This window comes from Muntiacus reevesi, chromosome 22 (genome assembly GCF_963930625.1).
Source record: "Muntiacus reevesi chromosome 22, mMunRee1.1, whole genome shotgun sequence".
NCBI classification, from domain to species: domain Eukaryota; kingdom Metazoa; phylum Chordata; class Mammalia; order Artiodactyla; family Cervidae; genus Muntiacus; species Muntiacus reevesi.
The window spans coordinates 6,592,094-6,615,126 of record NC_089270.1 but is presented as its reverse complement, the minus strand read 5'-3'; the positions used below and the strand labels follow the sequence as shown (position 1 = coordinate 6,615,126).

Genomic DNA, 23,033 nt, shown 5'->3' with positions numbered 1-23,033 from the left:
GATGACTCAACACCAAATAGCTTGATCATGGAGAGCCAGCTGAGGGTCTGATGCTGAGCCAGGAGTTTAGGGGAACGTTGGAAGCCGTGTATAAAGAGCGATGTGTATGGCCCTGCCTGCGGGAGCTTTAAATCCAGCTGGGAGATGAGAGAGACAACTATTGGGGTGGCCAAAAAGTTCATGTTCATTCAGGTTTTTCTATACGATGTTACAAAAAAAACCCAAACGAACCTTTTGATCAACCCAGTTCAAAAAAATAACACCAAGCAGAGTATGGATACACAGGATATGGAAGGGAACAGTGTCCACGGTGATGTTTGATTTTTTTTTTTTTTTTTTTTTTGCATGTTTCGAACCACAGGACTCAGTGTTTCCTAGCCAGGCTTGAGATCGGCCCCCAGGGCAACCCTACAAAGCAGAAGATCAGTCCACCCGGGAAGCCCAGGAGGGAGAGGATGAGGCTGGGGACCCACAGAGGAAATGGGAGGAAGGAATTAATTAAATCAACACTGCAGCTTGAGGGTTTCCCAGGTGGCGCTAGTGATAAAGAATACTCCCGACAATGCAGGAGACATAAGAGATGCGGGTTCAATCCCTGGATTGGAACGATCCCCTGGAAGAGGGTGTGGAGACCTATTCCAGCTATTCTCGCCTGGAGAAGCCCATGGACCGAGGAGTCTGGCGGGCTACAGTCCACAGGGTAACAAAGAGTCAGACACGACTGAAGTGACTCAGCACGCACACACACAGTCTTGAAAGAAGGGATTGGCAGGACTTGATGATGGCTTGATTTGTTGTCATTGTTCATTCATTAAGTTGAGTCTGACTCTTTGCGACCCCATAGACTATAACCCACCAGGCTCCTTTGTCCATGGGGTTTTTCAGGCAAGAATACTGGAGTGGGTTGCCATTTCCTTCTCCAGGGTATCTTCCTAGACCAGGGATTGAATCCGCCTTTCCTGCATTGACAGGCAGATTCTTTATCACTGAGTCACCTGGGAAGCCTGTGATGGTTTGACTAGAGAGAGTAAAAAGAAAGAGCGTCAGGGTTGGTCCCAAGTGAAGAGCGAGATGGGACCTCACGGGATGGAAGCTGAAGCGGGACCAGAGTCCTTCCAGAAAGGTCTCGAAACTTTCCAAAGTAAATGCTTCTTATTGTTGTTCAGCTGCTCAGTCATATCCCACTCTCCTGGTCTTTCACAAAAATGAAGTTTGACTTAGAAATAGAGAAAGCTTTGTGATAATGACCTTCACTCCTTTATCATGCACACCTGTCATGCCACCCCATACTCATCAACCTGACTCCCCAAAACTAACAACAGTTGTGTAATATTGCTGGGTGACTTTTATGCATCTTAGCGTTATTGTTTTTTCCCTTATGAGTCAGTCCTGTTGAGTTTTTATATTCCTGGCACGTGGACTGAGATAGGGAACTTTCCTCTTAACTCAGCTGACAGTCACTTGACTCTCCCTTCCAGCGTCTCTCCTGGTTTCTCTGGCTTTTCTGTTAGAACCGCACTCTCCGGGTGGGGACAGCAGTCCTATTTGGAGATGTGTCCTGGATGACCTCCCTTTGTCTCCCCGGGACGAGGGGGAGAGAGAGTGAAATACCCAGAGGAGGCTTCCTCCCAGAAGCTCAGCAGGGAAGGGATCGGGGGTGGACAGGGGACCATGGTTTACTTTAGGGTGTGGTTGATTGGAGCACGTTTGTCAGCTGTGGGAAAAGCGGCCAGCCCAGGAAAGATTGATGACTTGGAAAATAAAAGGGAAAACTGTGGAAGGAGCGGGTGGGAGAGGGGAGGGAAAGAGAGTGGGAGTGTTGAGAGATGATGGGATGGGATACTCCATCCCATCAATCACAAGTGCGCCAATCAACCACACCCTAAAGTAAACCTGTCAACCCCGATCTGTTCCCCTCCTTCCCTTCCCTGCTGAGCTTCTGGAAGGAAGCCTCCTCTGGGTATCTCCATTCCCTCTCCCCCTCGTCCCAGGAAAACAGAGGAGGGTCATCCAGGGCACATCTCCAAATAGGACAGTTGTCCCCACCCCGAGAGTGCGGTTCTAACAGAAAAGCCAGAGAAACCAGGATACTCGTGAACCTGTAGTATCCCATAGGTTCATGAGAGGTGAATCAAGACAGAATAGCGGGACGTTCCTGGTGGCCCAGTGGTTAAGATTTCGCCTTCCAGTGCAGGCGCTGGGGGTTCGAACCCTGGTCGGGGAGCTAAGATCCCACATGCCTTACATCAAAAAAAAAAAAAAAAAAAACCAACCAGAAAACAGAAACAAGATTGTAACACATCAAAAAAACTCTTTAAAAAAATAATACAGAATAGGAAGCTCCTTTGAGTTGGGAGTGATGACAGAGAGGAGGGCAGGCCTCGATCGCCCAGAGTCTTTTCAGGGAAGGAGGGGAGTCTCTGGGTGCAGGAGTAAACAATGTTTGATCCAACACTGAGGGGAAGTGGGGACATCAGCCTAACAGACTGAACCATCTGTCCAGACTCATCCCCGGGGCTGACATCTCAGGGCGGCCCCTGTACCAAATCCACCGCTACCACGTGAAAGCTAAGCCGTGCGTGTTTTGTTTTGCTTTGCTTAGGTTTTAAGACCAGAGAATCACGACTTAAGACCATGCAATATAAACTACTTCACGATGGACTCTTCTTTCATCTGTCTTAATGCCCCTACATTTTTCTAAGATTTGGCTTATCGACACTATCCTAAGCACTGTTGTTAGCAGGTAAATTTGCACCAGAATGTTGACTTAAAGCCAACCTCATCCAAAATGCATCAGAACTTAATAATAATCTCACAGAGTCCCAATTTGGTAGCAGTTGATCTAATTGCTATTCTGAATTCACTGCTGCCTTTTTTTTTTTTAATACAACAGGAATTTTTGAACCATTGAACGTAAAGCAAATTATATTTCCTGTCTTGTTTCTTCATTAACATTTCACCTTCAAGCAGACACACAAACACTCATTTTGCTTACAGCACTGCCTCTCAGTGAAGATAACATTGCGCCCCCGGGGGACATCTGGCAATGCCTGGTGACATTTTAATTATTACAGGTGGTGAGGAGCTGCTGGCACGTCAATAAGTAGAAGCCAGCGATGCTGGTGAACACTATACAATGCACACACACCACAGCAAAGAGTTGTTCAGCCGCAAAGTCAGTCGTGCTGAAGCTGAGAACCCCTGACTTAGAAAGAAAACAAAATTTCAACTTAATTATACAGAAAGCAACTTACAAATATTTATAAAGCCCAATGACTCAATGGACATGAGTTTAAGCAAACTCTGGGAGTTGGTGATGGACAGGGAAGCCAGGCATGCTGGCATCCATGGGGTCGCAAAGAGTCGCACGCAACTGAACAACTGAACTGAACTGATGAAGCCCAAAGTGTCCACTCTCTGATTTTTAAAAACAGCATTCTATTCTAGCATTAAATAGAAAATAGACTGCGGAGAAAAAGACTGCAATTTTAAAAATTAGGGAGTCTTGAAAAGACAGATCTTACATATTAAAGTTTAATGTAAATAAAAGCAAGTCTTTTTTTACAAAGCTTTTGTTGTTGTTGTTGTTGTTTAGTCAGTAAGTTGTGTCTGACTCTTTTGAGACCCCATGGACTGTAGCCTAGTTCCTCTGTCCATAGAATTCTCCAGGCAAGAATACTGGGGTGAGTAGCATTTCATTTTCCAAGGGATATTCCTGACCCAGGGACCCAACCTGGATCTCCTGCATTGCAGGTAGATTCATTACTGTCAGAGTAAGCAGGGAAGCCCAAGAGTAGTTAGAGATACAAAGTCAGGAAAGGTTTAACTAAATGCTTAATACTGCATTTGTGTCACCTTCTGAACCATTTTACCAGCATAAATGGTATTTTCTGACTGTTGGTATGGTTTCTATTCCCTTAACTTGAAATAATAGCAAACTTTTATTAGTCCCTCATGTTTTTAAGCATTTGAGACAATGTCGTTTGTTTTTTACCTCCTTATTTTTGGGTACCCGGAAATATAGATGGTTTAACTCTAAATATGGACTATGCCATAACATTCCTATAGATTCTCAGAAGCTTAATGTCTTCCTTGATAAAAAAACCAGGGTGTCTCAAAAAGACATTCTTACAAGTTAAAATTTAATTTAAATTGAAAAAACCTATTTCATAAAACTGAATAAAATCAATTGACCAACAGGATTTAATTAGATATTTGGGAAATGTAATCTTGTTTATGAGAAGCTTTTGTGAACCGCAAGGTATTAGAAAAATGCACATGCTTGTTGCCAACTGTATGCCCAGATGAAGAAGAAATGGCATTTATACAGAAGGAAAGAGGTTTTTTATCCATCTCAGCTAAGCTGCACCACTGCCTTCCTGCTGAACTTTGGGTAACATCCTCATTTTACAATGAGAGCAAAAGTCGGGGGATGTCACGCCCAAGATCAAGTTGCAGTGTCAGGGTTCAGATCCAGACCAATCGGACCACAAGGAGGCCACATCCTGTCCACCACACCTCCCTCTGCAGGCAGTGGAAGGAGCTGACAGTCTAGTAGGGAGTGAAACAAACCAGGTGAACAAATCTGAGAGCCAGGCAACTCCCAAGTCTACCAGCGGTTCAGAGAAGAGAACAATTCCATCCCATGGATTTATCATCTAACGCCTCGCTTCCAGTAAGAATTAATGTGCTCCTTTCTAAATATATCAATTCACAGAGGAGAGGTGCTGAGCGATCAAAGGGAAATCAAACAAGGTCCCTACCCTCAGGAAGTTCACCCTTCAGTGAGACAAATGATAAACAAGGAATTTCAGTAGAGAGGATAAGCATTCCTGCAGGGAATGCCCAGGGATTGGTGGGGCATACAAATAAGTGTGGGTGGGCACGTGACAACTTCGTGCAGTCCTCACACAGGGTCCAACACAGCAGAGCACCTTCCAGGGAGTTCAAGCACCCTCTCAAAGTGGACAGTGCACCCTCCCCTGGCCAGGAGAGCCAGTCCCTTGAGAATCTGAGCAACCAGAGAGTCAGAGACAGGAGGATCTCGGAGGGCTTTTCATTACAACCGCCCATGCTAAAGGCTGTACTTTAACCTTTTGTTCCTGTCGTTGTTGTTATTTAGCCACTAAGTCATGTCTGACTATTTTGCAACGCCATGGACTATATGCCACCAGGCTCCTCTGTCCTTGGGATTTCCCAGGCAGGAACACTGGAGTGAGTTGCCATTTCCTTCTCCAGGGCATCTTCCCGACCCAGGAACTGAACCCAAATCTCCTGCATTAGCAGGTCGCTTCTTTAACACTGAGACACCCGGGAAGCCCAGCCTTTGGTTTTAGCCATTGTTTATACAGCATTTCCATGTGTTGTGCTTCTTTCATTTAGATCTTAAATTCTCTTTCAATCATTATTTCTCACCGGTCTGTCTAAAGTAATTATATTTACTTTATAAGTCATGGATGATGATTATGGCTTTAAAAGATTTCTTAACTTTTATTCACCTTTCTGATTTTCCTTGACCGGAGAGGAAAACATAACAAAAAGTGAATGCATCCTGAAATGAGACAGTGGTAGATTCACATCCCAGCTTTGTGACTTATGAGATGAGGGACCAGGAGAAATTTCTCCTCTTCGCTGAGCCCCACATCCATCATCTAGGATTGCCGGCTCTGATATCTTGCTTAATCTTTACCAGAAACCATCCTTTATAGGACTGTGGTTAAGATTAAGCACGGTATCAGACCTAAAGCTCTTAATGGCTTCACTGAAAGGCCTGTCTGGATGAATAAAAATTCAAGAAGTACAAAAAGAATTTTAAAGAAAGAAAAATGCGCCATTCTCTCAGGCTAAAACTTTATGCCAGAGAGTCCATAACTTAATGGGTCAAACCAAGGTCTTTTGTGCAGTAAGCAACAACTTGCTCCATGTTCTTTATAGTCTGTGATATTATAAAACCACAGGCTCTTATGAGAAGTTGGGATAAGCCAAAAAAATTGACCCTTCTTTTTCCATTAGAGTTCTAAACCAATAAAAGTATAGAGAAAATGTGTAAAAAAGATACAAAGAGAGAGGGGTCATTTATAAATTAATAGAGGCTTGAGGGACATACCAATCAATTGCAATGTTTGAAATAACTGTCATCTAATTCAAAATATTATATTAATTTTTTGAGATTTTGAAGGACATTTGAAACTTACTGATATTTGGCATTATTCAGGAATTGCTGTGATAATTGTATGGTAATTATGCCTTTTTATATCCTCTTTTAGAGATACATATTGAAATATTTACAGATGAAATGATGTCTAAGCTCAGAATACTAATGAAGAGGCAAATAGTTGAGAACATAGACAAAACCAGATTGACAATAACTTAATGGTAATTGAAGCTAGGTAGGTGATGGGTTCATGGTATATTATTCTTCTAATATTACTTATATTTGAAACTTTCCTTAAAAGATCTTTTTAATATAGATAAAAATATCACCTATCTCCTGATAAAGATGAAGTTGGAGAGCGTGGCTTAAGTGTGCAACTCACGGGCTGCCCCCTGAGCCCTTGAATCAAGCAGGGGTGAGTCTGAGCACTCACAGGCCTCTTGGCGCACCAGCCCGTTAGAGTGGCTCCCGGTGGTCCTCAGTCTGGGGTCTTGGTTCCGTTCCTGCGGAGCCTCCGCCTTTGTCTCTGTCCCAGCGGCCCTTCCAAACTCAGTCGGCCACATTGCAAATGTGAGCTGGTGAATACCAGGTAGACGAGGCCAGGATAGCAGGCCACACGAATCCGTCCTTCTCATCCTTGGAAAAGAATCCACAGCACAACACACGCTGTGTTAGGGAGGGCGGGGCAGAGAGACTCCACGGTGTCATCTCTGCACATTCAGGTGGTGAGTGGAGAGATAATCAGAGGGGGATCGATTACATCAGAAGAAAAACAGGGACATTTCATCGAGAGATGAATGGATAAAGAGGTTGTGGTACATACATACAGTGGAATAGTACTCAGCCATGTAAAGGAACGAAACTGAGCCAGCTCCAGTGAGGCGGATGAACCTAGAGCCCTTTATACAGAGAGCAGTAAGTCAGAAAGAGAGAAACAAATGTTCTATATTAGCATACACATATGGAATCTAGAAAAATGGTACTGGTGAACCTATTTGCATGGCAGGGATAGAGGTGAGATGCAGAGAATGGCCTTGTGGACACAGTACAGGGGAGGGGAGAGTGGGACGAACGAGAGAGCATGATACATACACCATCATGGGTAAAACAGCTAGTGGGGATCTGCTCTACAACACGGGACTCAGCTCAATGCTGTGATGACTTAGGGGGTAGGGGTAAGGGAGGTTCAAGAGGGTGTGGACTTACGTACACCTGTGGCTGATTCACATGGATATATGGCAGAAACCAACGCAACACTGGAAACCAGTCATCCTCCAATTAAAAATAAATTTAAAAATATAAAAGAGGGAGGAGACATATGTATACTTAGAGCTGATTCACGTTGTTGTTCAGCAGAAACTAACACAGCATTATAAAGCAATTATCCTCCAATTAAAAATTAAAAAATAGAAAGGTTTAATTAGTAGAAATAAGAGTGAGATCTGCATATTAGAAAAATGTGTACCAGCCGGAGAGGCTTCATGGAGAGAGACAATGGAACGTGGAAGGAAGGCAGCAGAGCTGAGAAATATTTTATCTTCTTACCACAAAAGTGAAGTGACCCAGGAATACAGGGGAAGCTCGATCACATGGAGCAGAGGGTCCGACTGAGACATATTGTATGTTTGTAATCTGTGGATGCCCTGGCAACGGGGCCTTCATCTCACAGTGATGGCATGATAATGAGACACACCACAGTAATTAGCTTCAGAACTATAGGCGGTCCTTTTGACCCCATTTTGGGAGAAGGTCTGTGAAGGAGATAGATAGGGCTCAGCAACTAACAAAAAAAAAAAATGAAGGTCCTAAAGGAAAGCCTTTGAGCGATTCGCCAAGTAATAGATTTGACCCGATACCCTAGGGTACTTCCGGGTACAATGCTTTTCCCACTGGCTTTGAAGTTGATGCAGATTATAAGCCATCTGGTGGTTTGCCCAAATTATCTCACCTTTCTTCCTGATGCTGTTGCTCTCTGCAATAACTTGAACCAGGAGGAAGAGGAAGCCTATTCTCCAAAACTAACCTGTATTAGTTTGAAATAGAAGCACTCGCAGTACCCTGATGCTTTGTAATCAACCTCTCTCCCACAGATGATTAGGTCAGGGAAGAAGACAGGATGCAGATAACTTGCCAAATAGAGTGTGATCTGATCTCCACGGGGACCAGAGCAGCACGACTCAACCCTCCACTCTGACGTGGGTGCTCTGGACTAGAACAGTGACCAGCAGAGACAAAGGGGCTGGTTATCTGGGAGTGAGCACTCAGTGTTGCTGTTTTTACTTGGCTTTCTCTTCCCCGATTCCAGGTCTATGAGACCGCTGGACACAGTGGTACCACCTTGCTGGCGGAAGTGTTTCTGCCCATCCCCGAAACCACCGTTGTCAGCGGAAGGGCTCCCATTGAGGAAGTGGAGTTTAGCAGTAACCAGCACGTGACCCTGGACCACGAAGGAGTCGGAAGTGGTACGGAAGGCCTCAGCGGCTCTCGGAGTCACTGTCAGATTTGAACATCTTTTTTTTCTTCCCTTATCAGACAACCAGACAATCCCAACATTGCTATCAGAAATTCAAATGAAAGCAATAATCACATATGATTTTTCGCAAAGTAATTTTTACACACCATGGGCGGCCAGTAAATTCATGTAACTGTACAAGTGTAAAGTAGTTTGGCCACGTGAATTAAGGGGCTTTAGATTGCCTTTGTGGAGAAGGAAATGGCAACCCACTCCAGTACGCTTGCCTGGAAAAATCCCAGGGACGGGGGAGCCTGGTGGGCTGCCGTGTATGGGGTCGCATAGTCAGACCCAACTGAAGCGGCTTAGCAGCAGCAGTAGCAGCAGATTGCCTTTGACACCTTAAATTCAACTTCTAGGAATCTTTCCTGAAAAAATAATTTAAAATGAAGATAAAACTTTGTGCATTAAAAAAAAAAAGTACATCATAGTGTTATTTGTAAGGTGGAAAAGTTTGAAATAAAATAATGGTCATGAGGATATTATTAAATAATATTCTCTCATCTCTCATTCCCTCATGGACTTTTTCACTCTGTCAACCATGTTTGTTTAACCTCTCTTTAATATACTTGACATCTCTTTCTTTCACTTCTATATTCTGTGTAATTTCTTTAATTCAGTCTTCCAAATCATGAATTCAGTTTCTGGCTATGTCCAGTCATTGAAACTCATTACTGAGTTCCTCATTTCAATGATTGTATTTTTCACCTCTGGAAATCCTATCTAGTTTTTTTTACAATCAGTTCTGACAACCTTTGGTCATTTTTTGGTACTCTCAATCACTTATTTTATTCATTCATTCATTCCTTCATTCTCTGTGTGAGTCGCTCAGTCGTGTCCAACTGACAAACTGTGTGACCCTAGTAATCATGGAACCTCTTTGACTATCACCTGCGTCATTCATGAGAGGGGTCTAATAATACCTCCCTTAAATGTCTTGTGGGCTTATTTTGAAGATCAAGATGCAGTATTCAGTATGAATGAAAGGTTTTTTTTTAAGTCATAAAATAAGTACACTTTATTTATTTATTTTTATTTTGGCTGCACTGGGACTTCATTGCAGCATTCCAGCTCTCCATTGCAACACACAGGCTTAGTTACCCTGTGGTATGTGGGATCTTAGTTCCCTGACCAGGGGTCAAACCCATGTCCCCTGTACTGGAAGGCAGATTCTTAACCACTGGACCACCAGTGAAGCCCTGAAGGAAAGCTGTTTGGAAAACACAAAGATGCTATTATAGGGTTAACAGTGGTGTTGTTTTGTGTTAATATCAATAATATTAACTGGAACTCCAGAACAAGTAGTTCCTAGGAAAGTGAAAAAGTGAAAGTCGCTCAGTCATGTCCGACTCTTTGCAACCCCGTGGACTATACAGTCCATAGCATTCTCCAGGCCAGAATAATGGAGTGAGTAGCCTTTCCCTTCTCCAGGGGACCGTCCAAGCCCAGGGACTGAACCCAGGTCTCCTGCATTGCTGATGGATTCTTTACCAGCTGAGCCACCAGGAAAGCCTATGTTTCATGCTTAAAAATCTTTTCTTCTTTTACGTGATTAATGTCCTGTCCGGAGACTTTTTGTCATTAATGTCGAATCAGTGGGAGCCCAGTCAGTGAGGCTTTAAAGTCTCCAGCATAGCTGAGTGACAGCATGTGAGGAGTGGTCAGTGCCTGCCAGGTCTGTCTGAGGCTTTGCAGGTTTTTCCTCACTTGACATGCTGTTTCTCATTCCAGGCACGCTCTCACCTGAGGGCCTTTGCATCGTTGCTTCTGCCAAGAAGGCTCTTTTCCAAGATACCTACATGCCTCCCTTCTGCTTTCTTCAGGCCTTTCGTTATTCAGAAGGGACTTCTCATGGAGCCTTCCCTTGCCACTTAACGTTGGAAAGTTCAACCCCTGCCTCCTCCTCAAACATATATTTTCTAACACTTTTCATACTTTTTTCTCTTTTGCACTTAACTACTCTCTAACATGGGGTTTCCCTGGTGGCTCAGTGGTAAAAAAAAAATCTGCCTGTAGTGCAGGAGATGCAGGTTGGATTCCTGGGTGGGGAAGATCCCCTGAAGAAGGAAATGGCAACCCACTCCAGTATTCTTGCCTGGAGAATCCCATGGACAGAGGAAGCCTGGTGGGCTACAGTCAATGGGGTCACAAGAGGTGGACACAATTTAGTAACTAAATCACCATCACCACTTTCAAAAATGCTAGCCTCATCTCTTATTTATCACATCTATAATCTGTCTTTCTTCAGTTCAGTTCAGTTCAGTTGCTCAGTCATGGCCAACTCTTTGTGACCCCATGAACCACAGCACGCCAGGCCTCCCTGTCCATCATAAACTCCTGGAGTTTACTCAAACTCATGTCCATAAAGTTGGTGATGCCATCCAACCATCTCATCCTCTGTTGTCCCCTTCTCCTCCTGCCCTCAATCTTTCCCAGCATCAGGGTCTTTTCAAATGAGTCAGCTCTTTGCATCAGGTGGCCAAAGTATTGGAGTTTCAGCTTCAACATCATTCCTTCCAATGAACACCTAGGACTGATCTCCTTTAGGATGGACTGGTTGGATCTCCTTGCAGTCGAAGGGACTCTCAAGAGTCTTCTCCAACACCACAGTTCAAAAGCATCAATTCTTCTGTGCCCAGCTTTCTTTATAGTCCAACTCTCACATCCATACATGACCCTTGACTAGACTGACCTTTGTTGGCAAAGTAATGCCTCTGCTTTTTAATATGCTGTCTAGGTTGGTCATAACTTTCCTTCCAAGGAGTAAGTGTCTTTTAATTTCATGGCTGCAATCACCATCTGCAGTGATTTTGGAGCCCAGAAAAATAAAGTCTGACACTGTTTCCACTGTCTCCCCATCTATTTCCCATGAAATGATGGGACCAGATGCCATGGTCTTAGTTTTCTAAATGTTGAGCTTTAAGCCAACTTTTTCACTCTCCTCTTTCACTTTCATCAAGAGGCTCTTTAGTTCTTCTTCACTTTCTGCCATAAGGGTGGTGTCATCTGCATATCTGAGGTTGTTGATATTTCTCCTGGCAATCTTGATTCCAGCTTGTGCTTCCTCCAGCCCAGCGTTTCTCATAATGTACTCTGCATATAAGTTAAATAAGCAGGGTGACAGTATACAGCCTTTATGTACTCCTTTTCCTATTTGGAACCAGTCTGTTGTTCCATGTCCAGTTCTGAATGTTGCTTCCTGACCTGTGTTTCCTACTTGAATGTAAATTCTGTGAGGTCAGGGATTCCTATCAGTTTTCTTTGCTGCTGTCTTGGTGACTAGAATAGTGCCTGGCATGAAGTAGGGGCTCAAATAGATATCTACTGAACTAGTGAAGGGATGTCTTCACAGTAATCCTTAAAAGAGGGTACTATCATTATTATTATAGTATGGGCTTCCCTGATAGCTCAGAAAAGAATCCGCCTGCAATGCAGGAGACCCCAGTTCGATTCCTGGGTTGGAAAGATACACTGGAAAAAGGAAAGGCTACCCACTCCAGTATGCTGGCCTGGAGAATTCCATGGACTGCATACTCCATGGGGGGTCACAAAGAGTAGGACACGACTGAGCAACTTTCAGTTTCATTATTATTATCTCCATTTTATACATAGCAAAACTAAGGTTCAGAGAAGTTAAGCAATTTGTCCATGGTCATACAGCTGTTAAGTGGCAGAATGCATATGCAGTTGGTCCCAGTGCAGAGCGCATCACTCATCATAATGCTGCACTCTGCTATCAAAGATACAGCCGAGGGGCCTACTGTGTCATCACCTGAAGTTCAAGGTTGTTGATTTGAATGATGTATTCCATCCCCCACCCCCATTTGTCTGCTCTCTGCTTTGCCTTCTCACTAGCACGGGGCTCACTCCCTCTTTCTAAACAGCATCCTTTTTCATCCGCTGCTTCCTCAGGAGTGCCCTTCTCATTTGAAGCTGACGGTAGTAACCAACTGATTCTAATGACCTCGGGGAAAGTGTCCAACAGCGTGGCGTGGGCCATTGGAGAAAATGGGATTCCTTTAATTCCTCCGTTGTCGCAGCAGAATATTGGATTCAGAAGGTAATGTGCGGCTAGAACAGCTGGTGAACAAGGACAGCATTGGCGTTAGCACGATTCAGTGGGGAAAAGGCTTTGCAGTCTCACAGTCTTTCCTTTTATTATCATGTGCCAGTATTTCCAGGGTTTTGTGTGTGTGTATTCTTATGATAAAAACTAAAATGCTAACACCCTAACAAATACCGGATGTTTGTCAGCATCAGATACACTGAAAAGCACTTTCCCCTATCTAGTCTTCCCCAGTAAGTCTGTGAAGTATTTTCACAGTTTTACAGACGGGCAGAGTACATGGTGTGTGTTGTTGCTGTTGTTCAGTCGCTAAGTCGTGTTCCACTCTTTGTGACCCCATGGACTGCAGCTCACCAGGCTTCCCTGTCCTGCACTATCTCCAGGAGTTTGCTCACATTCATGTCCATTGAGTCGGTGATGCCATCCAAACATCTCATCCTCTGCTGCCCTCCTGCCTTCAATCTTTCCCAGCATCAGGGTCTTTTCCAATGAGCCGGCTCTTCGCATCAGGTGGCCAAAGTATTGGAGCTTCAGCATCAGTCCTTCCGCTGGCATGGCATATAGTTGTATATATTTGGCCCTCAGTCAGAGATCACTGTAAAATATGACTGATGTTGAAACTTCTGGGTGTATGAAAGGCCCTGTTCTCAGTCCCCTTCCTTGATTGCTAGCTGTCGGTTTCCCTCAGAACAGCAGGAAGGGACTCACTCCAGACGGACGGGCCAACCCTCTTAGTGGCTGATGTCCATCCAGGCAGCCTGGACTCTGGAGCCAGGTGCCTGGGTTCCAGGCTTGCTTCTGTCGTTCCCCGATGGATGTGTCTTGAGTGGATCATCTTACTGTCGTGGCCTCAGTAGCCTCCATAAAATGAAAGGACTTTTCTTTTTTTTTATTTATTTATTTATTTGGCTGCACCAAGTCCTCATTGCAGTGTGCAGGATCTTAGCGGTGATGGGATCTAATTCCCTCACCAGGGATCGAACCCAGGCCTCTTGCCTTGGGAGCAGGGAGTCTTAACCACTGGACCACCAGGGAAGTCCCAAAAGGACTTATCTTGATCATCAAGAAGATACATTACAAGTCACACACTGTCATTTCCAACACATGGAAAAACAGAGGAACAGGGCCGGTTTTGTTCCCTTTATGCCCTCTCCTTCCAATGTAAACACCTGTATCCATGTGATAATAACAATGAGGTCTTTCTCAGCCAGGAGCCTGGCAGCGTTTCCAGGGAGGCTTGTTTACGCCTTTACGTACAAGCCTCCGGTACTTTGTCTCATTGAGTCTCCTGCCGAGCTTAAAGCTCCAGCTCCTCAGGAGAGAAGGAAAAACAGAGTGAGTGATGGGAGACACAGCCCTGTTAATAAAGGCCCGGCTCAACCATAGTGACCACCTAACCCCCCTGGAATTCAGTCGTGTCCAAAGTTGGGGCTTAAGTTAGTTGCATAGATGTTTCTTCTCTTTCATTTTAGCCTCAGCCCCAAGTGGTCCCCAGTTACCTGGGAGGTGGGGCCTTTGGGGCATCCTACACCAGGTGCCCTGGCCTGGATCCAGCGACTCAGGACGCTGTTGCAGAAATGCAGGGTCACATCTGCATTCCTTCTAATTATGCTTCTTTTTCCCCCAGTTGTACTGAGATTTAATTGACATGTAACATTGTGTAAGTTTAAGGTATACAACAAAATGATTTGATATTTCTAGATATTGCAAAATGACTTTCACAATAAGTTTGGGTAACATCCATTGACACACATAATTAGAGATTTTTCTTTCCCCCTTGGGCTGACAAATTTTAAGATCTACTCTCTCAGCAATCCCCAAGTGTACAATGGAGTATTAATAGCTACACTCATATAGTCATACACAGATTGAAGGCCGGAGGAGAAGGGGGTGGCAGAGGATGAGATGGTTAGATAGCACCACCAAACTCACTGGACACGAATGTGAGCAAACTCCGGGAGATGGTGAAGGACAGGGAAGCCTGGGGTTCTGCAGTCTGTGGGGTTGCAAAGAGACGGACACGCCTGAGCGACTGAACAACAATAGCTATAGACACCACGCTGTACATTAGAGTCCCAGAACTTATTCATCTCACAACTGAAAGTTTGTACTCTGGAGTGGCTTCATCCATCTATCTACCCCCCTGACCTCTGGCTCCACCAGTCTTTTCTCTGTTTCTACATGTTTGGTTATTTTAGATTCCACGTAAAAGTGAGATCATCTCACTTAGCATAAAGCCTCAATGTCCATCCATGTTACAAATGGCAGAATTTCCTTCTTTTATGACTGAATTTTATATATGTATATATGTATACACATATCAGATTTTACTTATCCATGTGTCCATTGATGGACACTTCAGTGGTTTCCATGTCTTGGCTGTTATAACTGATACTGCAGTAAGCACGGGGGTGCAGAGACCTCTCCAGGACATTGACTTTGTTTACTTTGGATGTATCCCCAGACGTCAGATTGCAGGAGCATGTGATTGCTCTACTTTTAACTTCTTGAGCCTCCATGCTGTTGTTCACAGTGGCTGCACCAACTTACATTCCCAACAACTGTGCAGAAGGAATTCTCCTCTCACATCCTTGCCAGCACTTGTTATTGCTTGCCTTTAATGACAGCCATCCTGACAGGTGTGAGGAGACATTTCGTTGTGGTTCTGATTTGCATTTCCCTGATGACTGAGCATCTTTTCATGTGTGCATTGGCCATTTGTATGTCTTTGGAAAAATGCCCATTCAGATCCTTTGCCCAGTTGTTACTCAGATTATTTGCTTTGTCGCCATTGAGTTGAATGAGTTCCTTATATTTTTGGATGTTTTTACGCCTTATTAGACACATGCTTTGAAAATATTTTCTGCCACCATTCATGCTTTTTTATTACCCTTATAACATATTTAATAGCAGCCATCAGGTAAGGACAAATGGCAGAAGTCCTTCCTGCCATCAGACTTTCCTTCACAGAGCAGGGCTGCCCCTGCGGTTCTGTGGTCCTGATGCAGACTGCTCTGTGATGAAGTCTGTCTCAAGCAATCAACTTCTGTTTTCAGCGCTTTGAAGAGAGCAGATGCCATCTCCTCTATCGGCACGTCAGGGCTGACAGACATGAAGAAGTTGGCCAAGTGGGCGGCAGAGTCCAAGCTCGACCCCAACGACCCCAGCAATGCCCCCCTGATGCAGCTGATCTCGGTAACGTGGCAGGAGATGTGGGCGCACACCGCCTCGCCACTCGGTGTGGCAACCACAGAAAGCGCAGGGCTTTTTACGCAGGTCCCCTTTCGCACTATGTTCTCCTAAGCCAGAGTGTGTAAGAACGTGAGGGCTGGGCTGAAGGACAGGTTTAAATTCTAGCGCTGCACCTACTGACTGTGGGAGCAAGACAAACATGGTCCGAAGCCCGTGATGCCCTCACAGTGCTCTCGGGAGGAAATGAGCTGCCGGTGTCAGCCCCTAGCTGTCCACACGCAGCATGCAGGAAGCACCAGGTACTGCTGAGGTTCCGGGGCTTCCCAGGTGGCGCTAGTGGTGAAGAACCCTAAATGGTAATCTAACTAATCATCCAACCAGAAAACTAGCAAAGCCACCATTTCTGAAGACGCCCCAGTGCGGGAGCAATAAGCAATGCAGGTTCGATCCCTGGGTCGGGAAGATCCCCTGGAGGAGGGCATGGCAGCCCACTCCAGTATTCTTGCCTGAAGAATCCCATGGACAGAGGAGCCTGGTGGGCTACAGTCCACGGGGTCCCGAAGAGTCAGACACGACTGAAGTGACTGAGCATGCACGCACGCACATTGTGGCTACTCTTACTTCTAACCTCCGTAAAATCCCTAAGGAAAAGCTTCCCTTCGCCCCTTCCATGGAGAGACACTGAACCCAGACTCTCGCGATTCCTTGCTCCAGGGCACAAAGCTGGTGAGGACGCGGCTCCCAGTAGATGCGATTTCAGGGCATTTGCTCTTTCCACGTCACCCTCAAGGGCTGATGGGGCGTCTTCAGAAATGGTGGTTTTGTTCGTTTTCTTGTTGGGTGATTAATTTAGATTACCGTTTAGGTTTCACTTAAATATTTTTGAGATAAATTGCTTGTATCTATCACAACATTCAAAACTCTTTCTTTGGCGAATTTATGCATAAAATGGCACATTAGTTAGTAAATGACTTCTCTTGGTATCAAAGACAGTTGCTTTTGCTCCCAAGTTCATAGTTTCCATTGAAACCTAATAAATAAGTATTTGATCCAGAAAGTGTCCATAGCAGCACATTCTGTGATCACATTTCTTAGTTCATCAGGTTAACTCTAACCAGGATGAAAACTTTCATGTTCCTCTAGTGATTCTAAGATAAGTCCCAAAGCAAGCTTCATCTTATTCTGATTTTTATCTTTATAAAATCTCCTTCCAACATGATACTTAGTGCAGATAGAGCATTACTAGAAAGAACAGACCATAGTACCTGAAGTGTAGCGTATTCCATGTAAAAGTCTCAAATTTTGTTTCAGTGACTTGCCCTAAACTGACAGTAATAGAGTGCATATGTCCCCTTCTTTAGCTTTCCTGATGACTCAGATGGTGAAGAATCTGCCTACAATACAGGAGACCCAAGTTCAGACCCAATTTGGGCAGACTCAGGGCAGACTCCTGCCTACAATACAGGAGACCCTGGGTTGGGAAGATGCCCTGGAGAAGGAAATGGCTACCCACTCCTCTTGCCTGAAATCCCATGGAGGGCTACAGTCCACAGGGTCACAAAGAGTCAGACACAACTGAGTGACTAAACGCTTGCTCCCCTTCAGGTTTCTTCTTTTTAACTATTTGTTTCCCAGAGAAGGACAAAACACAGGGTTTGCCTTCCTGTTGCTGTTCAGTTGCTCAGCCATGTCCAACTCTTTGCCACCCCACGGACTGCAGCATGCCAGGCTTCTCTGTCCTTCGCCATCTGCTGGAGTTTGCTCAAGCTCATGTCCATTGCGTCGGTGAGGCCATCCCACCACCTCACCCTTGCCTTCCTGACTAGCCTCTTTTATGAACCGGGATTGTCACCGCAGGATCACCTTTCCCATTGCAAAGCCCCAGCGGATCTCTGCTCCCGGAGTCTCTGTCTCTGCAGGTCAAGGCTGCAGCTGACACAGCTCCCAGCAGAGGAGTGGACGCCTGGGCAGAGGGCAGCCCAGACCTGCTCGTCCCCTCGGGCTTGCTGAAGCTGTGCTTGCTATGCTGGCGCCTGGGTCCGTCTCCGGTTCGCTTTTCCTAACAACCAAGGCCACCAAGTGGCTCCAAGAACAAGGCAGCGTGGACGCCATGGAGGCAAGCGAAGCTGACGGGCTGACTCTGGGGCCCTTGTTTACGTGCAGAGTGGAAGAAAGTGAAAGTGACAGTCACTCAGTCGTGTCCGACTCTTTGCGGCCCCATGAATCCATGGGATTCCCCAGGCCAGAATACTGGAGTGGGCAGCCTCTCCCTTCTCCAGGGATCTTCCCAACCCAGGCATCGAACCCAGGTCTCTCGCATTGCAGGCAGATTCTTTATCAGCTGGGCCACAAAAGAAGTCCATTTATGTGCATAAATATAGTCTAAAGATTATATTTTTAAAGTGCTTTGAAATATATTTAAAATGTTGAAGTGCAAAAAATTAAAATATTTTAAGTAGTAGTAGTTTAGTCACTAAGTCATGTCTGACTCTTGAGACCCAATGGACTGTAGCCCGCCAGGCTCCTCTGTCCTTGGGATTCTCCAGGCAAGAATACTGAGTGGGTTGCCATTCCCTTCTCCAGAGGAATCTTTCTGACCCAGGAATCAAACCCAAGTCTCCTTCGTATTTTTTGCAGTAGGCGTTTGGTAACACACTGATATAACTGACTCATTTATCAGTCTGTTATATTTTCATAACACCTATTAGGGGAGCATGCGTACCAGAAATGAACCGTTTGCTTTTTATTTCTCTGGAAAAATGGTTTATGGTACTTTTTATAACTAGTCAATGAATATAATAGCATCTCCCTCATTGCCATTATGTTTGACTGTGTTTTCTCTTTAAATGAAATAGTGGATGTTTCAAGTCTCTCCACCTAAAACTGTTCAACATTCAACATCATTCCCAAAGGCTCAGGGCCAAGTTTCCTTGGGTGAAATCTGCCTGTCACCCAGAGCTTTGTATTTCCTGGTTTTCATAGGTCGCTACCAGTGGTGAATCCTACATCCCTGATTTCTTCCGACTCGAGCAGCTCCAACAGGAATTTAACTTTGTTTCAGATGAGGAATTAAATAGATCCAAACGATTCAGGCTTCTTCTTCTTAGAAGCCAAGAGGTGCCAGAGTTCCGACATTATAAGCAAATTCCACTGTATGACCGAGAAATTATGGAAAAGGTATTTCAGGTAAGAGATTGCCTTAGAGGGGTTAATAAAATAATCAAATATTTACTGTGCCATTTTGTTTACTATTATATATATGTAGTTGTCCTTGCAGTGTTCTCAGTAGCAATATTGGTTTCTTCTTTATTGCACTTTACATAGCATTTTCATTATTTTTCTTGAATCCAATGTTTAAATAATCTCTTTGTCTCAGTCTAATTACATCTAAACTAGGAAAAATTGGGGTTGTAGGGCTGAAGAATCTCTTAAGTGTTAGAGTGGCAAACGGTCCTGCCTTAGTCAGGAATTCGATGTCATTTTTTTCAAATTAATTTATTTACTTATATGGCTGCTTCGGGTCGTCGTTGCAGCTCACAGGAGCTTCGTTGCATCAAGAGATACCTTTCATTGCACTGCACAAACTCTCTAGTTGTGACTTGAGGACTTAGTTGCTCCAAAACATGTGGGATCTTAGTTCCCTGATCAGGATTCAAACCCATGTCCCCTTCATTGCAAGGCGGATTCTTAACTACTGGACCACTAGGGAAGTCTTTCAATGCCATTTTAATTCAATAAGTATTTACTAAGCACAAAACATGGTGGTAAGCGCCACTTGGAAGACAGATGGGTAGGATTTGAACAGCCTGGGTGAGGGGGTAGGAAGTGGGGAACAGGTCTGGTCAGGATGCTGCAGGCAGCTGGAAGCGGAAAGCCTTGGGGGAGGATGGGGTGGGGCAGGGAGCCTTTGAGGAGTTACAGGGAACAGGCCTGTGTAGGGAGCGGGCCAGGGAAAGCCGGACAAGTTTATGTTTGCTGAGGTAAAGAAATAGCTACTAGAATTTAATATCAGTATGACTTCTTTTGTTTGTTTGTTTTCACTGTCATTACTCTGGGAGGTGGATCCGAAAAGATATTGCTGCAATTTATATCAAAGAGTATCCTGCCTTACATTTTCCTCTAAGAGTTTTATAGCCCGTGGCCTTACATTTCGGTCTTTGATCAAATGCATTATGATTTTTCATGCAGAAATTATTCTTGGAGAGATGTCTTTGGTTACTTGGTTCTTCTTTGTATCAGTTTGGACTTGTGATTATAAGTGATAAAAACACAATTTGAACCAGCTCCTGTACCGGGGGAGTTTATTAGATGATGAAATCACAAAGTCAAGCTAAGCATCTGAGACATCTGAATGACAGGAGCTCATCTGCCCGTCAGAGCCACCCAAGGAGTGCCAGACTCCTTCTCCTTCCTGTGGAGGCTTCACGTGGTATGGTGGCTTCATTTTCCCCCACTACAGACAGATTTCTCTGCTTGATCATTTGGTCACCAGTATCACCCAAGTTCATACCTAGGAGCCTCAGCCAGGAGGGAGAGCTGGGTCCTCTTGTCCCGAGTCTAACAATCTTGAGGACAGGGTCTTCCCTGGTGTCCAGTGGATAAGAATCTCCTTTGCAAGGCAGAGGGTGAGGGTTTGATCCCTGGTCAGGGAACTGAGATCTCACATGCCACGACAAAGACCCCATGTTTTGCAACTAAGACCTGATAATAAAGAAATATTTTTTATGCAGTCAAATAGGAAATAATTAAAAAAGAAAACAACCATCTTGAAGACAGCTCTTGAGCCACCCAGGCTGGGTTAGGAGCCACCCTGGGCATCAGCTATGACCAGAGAAGGACTGAGGAGAACATGGCAGCTCTCTGGGGCCCACGTGGAATTTTCTTGACAGAAAACAGAGAGGAAGGTACAGCTGCCTAAGAAGAGAAAGCCAAAGGCACCCACTGCTCTCCTCCAAGTTGGTGACCCAGGCCAACTGCAACCAGATGTTAGTTACTCTTTTTGTAATTGCTTTACTTGAAATAGAAAGACAAAAATTAAGCAGGGGCTTTGGCTAAGTCATTTGGGTGAGCTTAGTATCTGGATCTACAGTGACTCGATTATCTCTATGGCCTCTCTTTCTTTCTGTGTGAACTCTGTAATGTGTAAAAACAAATAACGTATATGATACAAGGAATTTAGCAAAATGGTCCTGACGAACCTACTTGCAGGGCAGGAATAGAGACATAGACCTAGAGAATGGACTTTGGACACAGAGGGGGAAGGAGACGGTGGGGCAGATTGAGAGAGTAGACAACTAGTGGGAAGCTGCTGTAAAGAACAGGAAACTCAGTGTGACGCTCTGTGACGACCTGGAAGAGTGAGATGCGGGGTGGGGGGATGCTCAAACGGGAGGGGATGTATGCGTACATATAGCTGATTCACATTGTTGTACAACAGAAACCAACACAAATTGTAAAGCAATTGTACTCCAATTTTTAAAATAATTTTGAAAAAGCATTGTAACTTGTAACTACTTGTAAAGCAGTTCAATCATCTGTTTCCAAATCCTGGATGCTGCATCAGAGATCAACTCTGGACCTGAAGTTCAGAGGGAAGTAGAAGGAAGATTTAGAACCATCATTTGTGACTTAAACCACACATGACAAATAATTCTCTAGTCTGGACTGTAGCCCGCCAGGCTCCTCTGTCCATGGAATTTCCCAGGCACGAATACTGGAGTGGGTTGCCGTGCCTCTCTCCAGGGGATCTTCCCGACCTGGGAAATGAACCCTGGTCTCCTGCATTGTAGACGGATTGTTTACTGTCTGAGCCACCAGGAAAGCCCAATCTCAAAAAAGGCATGAGAGAGTACCAGTATTTTAAAATCATAGAAGTATTGCTTCCTTCTAATTTTAGGACTATGAGAAACGGTTACGAGACAGAAATGTAATCGAAACCAAGGACCACCTGGATACCCACAGGGCCACAGTAGCCAAGTACCTCCAGCAGGTAAGGAAAGTCATTTTAAACAGTCCTCGTAGGGGACAAACAGGCAGCATCCGGATGTTGGAGAAGGGACATCTCTACCCTCAACCCTTGTCGGCTTATTTTCTCATAATTGCTGTCGTTTACTTGCTCAGTCGTGTTTGACTACTGCGACCCTCTGGACTGTAGCCCACCAGGCTCCTCTGTCCATGGGATTTCCCAGGCAAGAATCCTGGAGTGGGTTGCCATTTCCTTGTTAGGGAGTCCCTCAAAGAACATTCTAGAGTGCAAAATTCTAGGGTCACAATGGCAACATGAATAACCTCTCTCTTCCTTTCAACACTAGACGTAAAGTCACTTATCCTATAGTAGTCGGTAACCCTTTATGGCTTGCCAGGCTCCTCTGTCCATGGGATTTTTCAGGCAAGAATCCTGGAGTGGGTTGCCATTTCCTTCTCTAAGCCATCTTTCCGACCAGGGATCAAACCCACATCTGCATTGGCTGGTGGGTTCTTTACCACTGAGCCACCAGGGAAGCCCTTCTCATAATGACAGATGTAAAATTGATTAGCAACTATCTTCATCTTTGTAACATAGTTACTTGGTTCTCCTTTGTATTAGCTCGGATTCATGATTATAAGTGATAAAAAGTCCAATCTGAACTAGCTCAGGCACCAAAGGGAATGTATTCACTGATGAAATGCTGAAAACACTAGGACATGTTCATTATCAGTGGTTCTCTTAAGAGGGGTGTGATTACAAGGCACTTACTTTCTAAATCATGATTTTTTAAAAAATATTTGAATGTTTGCTGTGGCAAAGCTTGCAAATTTGATTAGATCCCATTTGCTTATTTTTGTTTTTATTTCTGTTGCCTTGGAAGACTAACTAAATATAGAATTACCACATTAATGTGTGCGTCTTATTACCTTTGTAATAAAAAAGTTTTATAAACCACATCCTCACTGCCCTTCTGCACTAGAAAATCAAAATATTCTTTTGTCCTTCCTTTTAATTAATTTAACTTGTAAGAAATGCCACAATGTCTACAGTACATTTTCCTTAGCCAGTTAATCTACCCTGTAGCTCTTGTATAAAAAAAATAATTTATGACATTTAAGAGAGCCTCCATTTAAAAAATAAT

At 44.4% G+C, this 23,033-nt stretch overlaps 1 protein-coding gene across 4 annotated transcripts in view; it reads left to right on the top strand.

Moving 5' to 3' along the window:
* CC2D2A (coiled-coil and C2 domain containing 2A) overlaps positions 1 to 23,033 on the top strand; it is a 124,027-nt gene that overhangs the window by 65,465 nt on the left and 35,529 nt on the right. For all 4 annotated transcript variants that reach the window (XM_065914094.1, XM_065914092.1, XM_065914095.1 and 1 more), the window contains 5 exons: positions 8,460 to 8,616; positions 12,579 to 12,726; positions 15,789 to 15,927; positions 18,907 to 19,110; positions 21,821 to 21,913. In XM_065914094.1, the coding sequence (XP_065770166.1) occupies positions 8,460 to 8,616; positions 12,579 to 12,726; positions 15,789 to 15,927; positions 18,907 to 19,110; positions 21,821 to 21,913 (741 nt within the window). The remainder of the gene's footprint in view (positions 1 to 8,459; positions 8,617 to 12,578; positions 12,727 to 15,788; positions 15,928 to 18,906; positions 19,111 to 21,820; positions 21,914 to 23,033) is intronic.